The 8,867-nt window shown below is 42.8% G+C and overlaps 1 protein-coding gene across 1 annotated transcript in view; it reads right to left on the minus strand.

Moving 5' to 3' along the window:
• The window catches only part of FRMD7 (FERM domain containing 7), a 36,060-nt gene extending 28,321 nt beyond the window's left edge, over positions 1 to 7,739 (minus strand). Inside the window, exons 1-2 of the mRNA XM_061408467.1 lie at positions 7,627 to 7,739; positions 749 to 821 (exon numbers count right to left, since the gene is read on the minus strand). Coding sequence (XP_061264451.1) covers positions 749 to 821; positions 7,627 to 7,739 — 186 coding nt within the window. The remainder of the gene's footprint in view (positions 1 to 748; positions 822 to 7,626) is intronic.
• Between the last annotated feature and the right edge of the window lie 1,128 nt (positions 7,740 to 8,867).

Genomic DNA, 8,867 nt, shown 5'->3' on the forward strand with positions numbered 1-8,867 from the left:
CTCAAACATGACATTTCTCACATGGGATGTCTATCTTCCCTGTTAGACTGAATTCCTTCATACCAGGGACCTTGCTTTAATTTTCTTGTTACTCACCAGATCTAACTCAGAGCCTGGCACATACTAGGGGCTCTTGAATGTGGGTTATTCCAACATGAAACTGACCAACTTCCTCCTCTGAGTTCCGCCAGGAGATTTGATTTTGCAGCTTTTTCCACCAAATCTGCGTCTAACATATTCATTTCATGCAAGGCCACACGTATTATTTCTTTCTTCATAAAGTCCCCTCACACTGTGAGCACAAAACAGTCCCTTTCTCAGGCTTCTCTGAGAACGGGAGCTGTATAGAGCTGAAAACCTGAGCGGAGTGGGGCTGGGGCTGATCTTCAGCCACCATCGCTGAAGCTGAGGGTTGCAGTGGCGGGGAGGACAGTGATGGGAAAATTGGGCCCTGGCTGATAGGCACAAAGACACGCTGTTGAAAACCCCTAGTTAAAGCCAAGTCACGAGGTGCCTCTAGTGCTGCGAAGGAAGCCGGGCTCAGGGAATATAGTTGGAAATCACCGACCCATAGAATTAATGCCAACCTTCAGAGGTCAGAGAGTCCAGACAACCTCCCCCACCCACCAACACTCTCCCTCAAGGCAGTCTCACACTGAACAGAACTCACATCTGGGATTTAATAGCTTCCAGGAAGGCAACTTCCCCCACTCCCTTCCCCCAAGGACTCAAAACACTCCCCTCTTGCTTGGACCTCTCTCTGCTCGGTTACACGGTCCAAATCTCCACCAACTTGAGATTCATGAGGGTTAAGCAGGGTCCTGGTTTTAAATGCAAATAGGCCGCAAAGGGTGAAAGTTACTGCCTCCTTAGCACCTGGAGAGAGAGCTGAAGACAAGGAGGTTTGATTTTATGTGGGAGGTCTCATTGGAGCTGTGGTCCGGGAAAAGGGGGCCAGCCCACAGAGGGGAGGTGGTTTGGGGGCTTGAAAGGCATTGGGGGGCAGTGGGGGAGGGGTGTCTGGGAGGGGGCAGGGAGGGGGTGTTTTTGCCTCTGTGGCAACCTTGCCTAGGGCAAGTGCTGACACAGACCATTCCAGACAGATGAAATCGCTCCTATTTTTAAAGTCCTCCAGACAAGGAGCTGCCACAAGATTTTTATTATGAATTAAAAAAAAATTCTAAAGAGAGAGAGAGATGACAGCAAGACTTTTTCCAACACCAAAGAAACATTTCAGTCATGGGGACCAAATTCCGTCATAGACTCCAGTTTCTTTGCAAACAATTTAAGAAACTCAAGACTTTCCTTTTTCCTTCTCATTTTTTTTCTTCTTTCTTTTTCCATTGGGGTGCTTAATCCTCCGCATCAATGCTGCCACATTCCATGCGTTTGTATACTTGAATGTTTCTGCAGTCACAAAGAGTATATAGCCGTTCCTGTAAGGTTTCCGATCCAGGCTGCCTTTTTGCTCCCTTCTGTAAGATTCCATACCATGTTTACAAGAATAAGCCCCTGACTCGTCCACCCCTGTATATCTTGCCAACTGGCTCTAAAAGGCTTTGGCATGTGTGCACTCAGAGGTCAGGGGCTCACGTGGCTCGAGTTCTCCACCCCCATCTCTGGGAGAGGCATTTCCCTTCAACCCTCCATAGTGTACATTGAAATTGGCCAGCCTAGTGGAATGTGTTGCACAATAGGTAAGTCTTGGTTCTGTCTTAACATGCAGCCTTTACTTTTTTTCAACCAATTCTTCAATCTTTATTATTTTCTCATAATATCTCTGTTTACAACTTTCCTATTTTTTCTGGACTTCTGATTCTCTTTTCCATTGCTTGCTCTTGTTTAAGCTCCTTAGGATCTAAATGCTTTATCACCGGCCCTCCCACTCAAGAAATAGAAACTCCAATTTTGAACTCTGCCTTGGATTACAGTAGAGCAGTATTTGCCTTAAGAAAAATCATACACACACACACATATAATATAATTTAAAACTTTTCAGAACATGTATTTATAATCTCCAGTCTACAAACTTGGCCTTAAGCATTGGACACTGATTTCTTGGGAATCCAAACTCATTTTCTCATGCAAACGATACTTATTCAAGCGGTGTTGTCTCTCTCCAAAAAAACAGTCTACCAAAGCTTCTTTGCACATAGGGCAAAGAACAGGTGGTTAAACAAGCCTGGACTCTAATCCTGCTCTACCTATTGACTAGGTTTTTGAATTGGGGCAAATCATTTAGCTCACAGATTGATCTCCCTTATTCAGGCGTGTGTCTGAGTAGCTGGCATTCTATACAGTGACTGGCAAAGAGTGGACATTAAATAAGTGCTTACTGAATAAATAGATGAATAGATCCAAACATTTAACTTGATTCCTGTGCATTAGCACAACAGTCCTCTCAAGAGGAAGAACAAATTAGTCACTATGTGACTTAGGGCTAATTACTGAACCTTCCTGAGCCTCGGTTTACTCATCTGTAAAATGGAGACAATAATAGTATTATTTTATAGAATTGTTGTGTGGATTAATCAAGATAATTCACATCAAGGGCTTAGTATAGTGCCTGGCACATAGCAAGCAGTAAGTAATGTACATAGATAGATAGACAGAAGAGTCTGGAAGAATACATACCAAACTGTTAACAGCATTATTTCTGGAGAGGGGATTAGATTAAAGGGAACTTTACCTTTTTAGTTTGCATATATTTAGATTTTTCTTAAGTAATCAGGGACAGTAGAAACTCTCTTGTTGCTGTTCAGTCTTTAAGTTGTGTCCAAATCTGCAACCCCCTGGACTGCAGCACACCAGGCTTCCCTGTCCTTCACTATCTCCTGGAGTTTGCTCAGACTTATGTTCATTGAGTCAATGATGCCATCCAACCATCTTAAATACTTCTGTTGTTCCTTTCTCTTCCTGCCCTCCATCTTTCCCAGCATCAAGTTCTTTTTCAATGAGTTGGCTCTTCGCATCAGGTGGCCAAAGTATTGGAATTTCAGCTTCAGCATCAGTCCTTCCAATGAATATTCAGGGTTGATTTCCTTTAGGTTTGATCTCCTTGCTGTCCAAGAGACTCTCAATAGTCTTCTCCAGCACCACAATTGGCATGCCTTAATTCTTCGGTGCTCAGCCTTCTTTATGGTCCAACTCCCACATCCATACGTGACTACTGGGGAAACCATAGCTTTGACTATATAGATTTTTGTCAGCAAAGTGATGTCTTTTCTTTTTAATATGCTGTCTAGGTTGGTCATAGCTTTCCTTGCAAGGAGAACATGTCTTTTAATTTCATGGCTGCAGTCACTGTCCACAGTGATTTTGGAGTCCATAAAAATAAAATCTGTCACTGCTCCCACTTTTTCCCCTTTTATTTGCCATAAAGTGATGGCACTGGATGCCATGATCTTAGTTTTTTGAATGCTGACTTTTAAGCCAGCTTTTTCACTCTGTTTCACCTTCTTCAAGAGGCTCTTTAGTTTCTCTTCACTTTCTGCTATTAGTGTTATCAACCTCTGCATATCTGAGGTTGTTGATATTTTTCCCAGCAATCTTGATTCCAGCTTTTAATTCACCCAGCCTGGCATTTCACATGATGTACTCTGCATATATGTTAAATAAGCAGGGTGACAATATACAGCCTTGTCGTACTCCTTTCCCAATTTTGAACCAGTCCTTTGCTCCATGTAAGGTTCTAGCTGTTGCTTCTTGACCTGCATACAGATTTCTCAGGAGACAGATAAGGAGGTCTGGTATTTCCATCTCTAAGAATTTTCCACAGTTTGTTGTGATCCACACAGTCAAAGGCTTTTAATGAAGCAGTTGTTTTTCTGGAATTCCCTTCCTTTCTCTATGATCCAACAAATGTTGGCAATTTGATCTCTGGTTCCTCTGCCTTTTCTAAACCCAGCTTGTACATTTGGAAGTTCTCAGTTCACATACTGTTGAAGCCTAGCTTGAAGGATTTTGACCATAACTTTACTACCATGTGAAATGAGCACAAATGTTGGGTAAGTTTGAACATTCTTTGGTACTGTCATGCTTTAGGATTGAAGAAACTATCTTAATCAACTTTAACTCAACAATGCACAGAAGATGCTTTCTGTTCCCCCTTTAAAACATTGACAAATGCTTATGTCATGATGAAAGATCATGGCTAGTAGGCTACTCTGATATGACTTTGCACTTCTATATCCATTGACTGAGTCTCAGGCTTACTAATAATTATTTTCTTGAATATATTTTTGACAATTCTACTTATAATTACACAATTTCATTAAATTATATGTATATCACAAGAATTAGGATCACAATAACAAAAGGGGTTTCTATGAAAACTAAGTTGATCACTTTGCAAAAAAAAAAATCAGTAAGGGGGGAATCCCCCCAAATATGCTGTCAAATTAGTTTGGGGTATGACAGCAGTAAAATATTGGGGGATAAAAATCTGGAAGGATTCTGTACTCAAATTTTTCTATGTTAAATGAGCAAATACTGGCAATCATAGATGATGCATTATGAGTGGGTGTCAGAGAAGAAAAATGGAAACACCAATCAGAAGCCCTTACTCAAAAACGCTTGACCCTGCATCAAAAACTTCACATATAAATATATGTTTTATGTCAAACTAAAAAGTTTAAGGTGTTTGAGTGCAAATATACATACTTATTGTGATTCCTGCTTTGACGTATTTTATCAGTTAACTGACCAACAACCACCTTTGACCACATTAGATAACAGATTCTATCTAATGTACCCGCATATTGATTGTTTACTTCAAAAGAACATAGGCTATACAATTAAGGCTTCAGAGAAGGACAAACTGGAACAAAATACAGCATATTATTAACAGTAGCATAATAGGACATTTTAACTTTTCCTTATACTTGTTACAATTTCCAGAGAAATACAATACACATTATACACAATGCCATACAAAGAGATGCTTCTCCTGTTTCCAATGCTGATTCCCACATTCAAAATACTTCTCATGCTCCCCTCAGGAAATTGCTCTTGAAGTCACAGAGAATAATCACTCACTCTTCTGACTTTATGGTTATGCCTCATTTTTTAATCCCAAAATATGACCATACTAGTTCCAGCGGCTATAACAGCACAGTCTGGGGGGCTTAGACAACGGGAATTTATTTCTCACAGTTCTAGAGGCTGAAGGTCTGAGATTAGGATGCCAGCATGGTCAGGTTGTGGTGAGACCTCTTTTTTTGATTTGCAGATGGTTGCCTTCTCTCTGTGTCCTCACTTGACAGAGACAGGGACAGAGACAGAGAGAGACCTGTCTCTTCCTCTTTCTATAAAGCCATCAATCTTATATTAGGGCCCCACCCTTATGACTTCATTTAACCTTAATTACTTCCTAAAAGCTCCATCTCAAAATACAGTCACCTGAGTCACGTTAGGATCAGGGTTAGCCGTTCAACATATGAATCAAGATTGCTGGGAGAAATATCAATAACCTCAGATATGCAGATGACACCACCCTTATGGCAGAAAGTGGAGAGGAACTAAACAGCCTCCTGATGAAAGTGAAAGAGGAGAGTGAAAAAGCTGGCTTAAAACTCAACATTCAAAAAACAAAGATCATGGCACCTGGTCCCATCACTTCATGGTAAATAGATGGGGAAACAATGGAAACAGTGCCAGACTTTATTTTCTTGGGCTCCAAAATCACTGCAGATGGTGACTGCAGCCATGCAATTAAAAGATGCTTGCTCCTTGGAAGAAAAGCTATGACAAACCTAGACAGCATACTAAAAAGCAGAGACATTGCCAACAAAGATCCATCTAGTCAAAGCTGTGGTTTTTCCAGTAGTCATGTATGGATGTGAGAGTTGCACCATAAAGAAAGTTGAGCGCCAAAGAACTGATATTTTGAACTGTGGTGTTGGAGAAGACTCTTGAGTTGAGAAGACTCCTTGGACTGCAAGGAAGTCAAACCAATCAATCTTAAAGGAAATCAGTCCTGAATGTTCATTGGAAGGACTGATGCTGAAGCTAAAGCTTCAATACTTTGGCCACCTGATGTGAAGAACTGACTCACTAGAAAAGACCCGGATGCTGGGAAAAATGGAAGGCAGAAGGAGAAGGGGACAACAGAGGATGAGATGGTTGGATGGCATCACCAACTTGATGGACATGTGTTTGAGCAAGCGCTGGGAGTTGGTGAGGGACAGGGAAGCCTGGCATGCTGCAGTCCCTGGGATTGCAAAGAGTTGGACACAACTGAGCGACTGAACTGAACTGAAAGTGAAAGTGTTAGTTGCTCAGTCATGTCCAACTCTTTGCAATCCCATGGTCAGTCTATGGAATTCTCCAGGCAAGAATACTGGAGTGGGCTGACATTTTCTTCTCCAGGAGATCTTCCCAATTCAGGGATTGAACCTGGATCTCCCACATTGCAGGCAGATACTTTACCATCTGAGCTACCAGGGAAGCCCTGAACTGAACTGAACTGATATGAATCTGGTGGGGGGTGGGACATATTTCAGTCCATAACAATCACCCAACTTGATAACCCACTTTTGTTACCATACTTGCTCTTTAAGACTTTGTACTCTTTCCAAACAATAAATCCACTCTCAACTTATGAAGATCTGTGAGTCATTTTGGAAAGAAGGCTAGAAAGAAGTTCCAAAAATGTCCTGAAAACCTGCATATAGGAGGAGGCAGCACGCCATGGTGGGCAGCACAAGAATGTGGACCCTGAAGCCAGACACACCTGGATCTAGGTCTGACCCTCTTCCTGTTAGAGGGGTGACCTTGGGCAGACTATTTAATCTCTCTGAGCCTTCACTTCCTCAGTTGCGAAACAGTACTGCCAGAAATCAAACACAAAAGGGCCACATATTATATGATTCTATTTCTATGAAATGTCTAGAACAGGCAAATCCATAGAGACAGATTGGTGGTTGCCAAGGACTAGGGAGAGGGGAACAGGGAGTGACTACTAATTAGTTTGGGGTTTCCTTTTGGGAAGGATGATAATATTCTGGAATTAGATAGTTGTGATGGTTGTACAACACAGTGAATATATTAAAAACCACTGAATTTTACAGGGTGAATTTTCTGGCCTGTGCATTGCATCTTCATGTTAAAGAAGGATCATAACAATTATCTATTAATGATGAAACTATTCATGTCAAATACCTTATACAATATCTGGTCCAAAGGAAGAGCTCAAGAAATGTTGATGGTATACAGGTTGACTATGTAATTTATCATCCAAATTGGGACACTTTTGAGGGTTGATGGGGCATTAGTAATTATTATATTGTCACAACAGGTGTAAACCAGGACTGGACAAACACCATCCTGCATTTGGACAGCTCTGGGTCTGTTTGGATGAGGGCAGCATTTATTTGAATATTCAAGATCAGGAATATTAAGAATCACAGAAATGACTATTAGTTTACCCACAAAGACACCCATGTCTGATGATCATTTCTCCAGTAGCAAGTGAATGAGTTGCCTTTCAGTCATTTTCACCCTGATTCCACATTTTAATAGGTACAGCTCAACCATAACAACCACACAAAAAGCCAGGGACGGAGAGAACTGCCTCACCATTCTTAACCTTTTCACTACTAAACACTTGAAAAGTCAATCCCTCACCTCTCCTTGAGCTTGTTTTCTCCATTCTTTATTGTCTGTTTTTGCTCCTTTTGTTTTCCTGTTGTAATTTCCCCCAGCCGAGACTCCAGGCATTCGCCCTTTTCCTGCTCCATATGCCTTTACTCTTTGTGACCCTTTTCTACTACTCTTTCAGTTCAACACACCTTATTGAGTGCCTGTTCGGTGCCAGGTACTTTCCTGGACTCCAGGGATACTGAGGTGAACAAGACTCAGGCATTACCACCGAGGAATACATAGGCTGGCAGGCAAGGCAGGCGCATCAGCAGGTGATCACTGTGATTGGGGCTCATCAAGGATGTATGCAGGGGGTAATGTGACATCACACCTGCTGCTGCTGCTGCTAAGTCGCTTCAGTCGTGTCCGACTCTGTGCGACCCCATAGATGGAAGCCCACCAGGCTCCCCCGTCCCTGGGATTCTCCAGGCAAGAACACTGGAGTGGGTTGCCATTTCCTTCTCCAATGCATGAAAGTGAAAAGTGAAAGGGAAGTTGCTCAGTCGTGTCCGACTCTTAGCGACCCCATGGACTGCAGCCTACCAGGCTCCTCTGTCCATGGGATTTTCCAGGCAAGAGTACTGGAGTGGGGTGCCATTGCCTTCTCCGGACATCACACCTAGAAGGTAGCTAACCCAGAGCGGCAGGTGAGGGGGTAGCATAATGGATTCTTCACAGAGGGGACACTTCATCCAAAGCAGGAAGCAAGAGTTAGAGGTAACCAGATGAAGAAGAGGGTGAGAGAAGGCTGTCAGAGGCAGAAGAGATTAGTTAACCTGCTGTGAACAATGAGGCTGTTAGCAGTGTGGCATTCCTAAAGGAGTAAGGGAGGTACAGGGACTGGGGAAGTGAGCAGGAACCTCACCAAGATGGCTCCTTGGGTCAGGCAAAGCCGTATACCTGAAGGCAGGGCTCGGGTGGAGTAGCTGAATGAATTTCAGCAGGGGATTGATAGGGTCAGAATTCTGTTTTGGAAACACCATCCTGGCAGTAGTTAGGGCAGAGCGTCCCAAACAGGAAAGTGCATATGAATCACCTGCAGCTCTTGTTAAAAACGCAGATTCAGATTCAGTAAGTGTGGGGTGGGGCCTGAGAAACTACGTTTCTCACAAGCTCCCAGGGGAGACCAGAGCTGCAGGTGTGAGGACTATCCTTGGAGGAACAAGTGGAAGGAGTGGATGGAGGAGGGGGCAAAACCAGTGACGAGCCAACCAGGCCGGGCTACT

This window comes from Bos javanicus, chromosome X (assembly GCF_032452875.1).
Source record: "Bos javanicus breed banteng chromosome X, ARS-OSU_banteng_1.0, whole genome shotgun sequence".
Classification (NCBI taxonomy): Eukaryota; Metazoa; Chordata; class Mammalia; order Artiodactyla; family Bovidae; genus Bos; species Bos javanicus.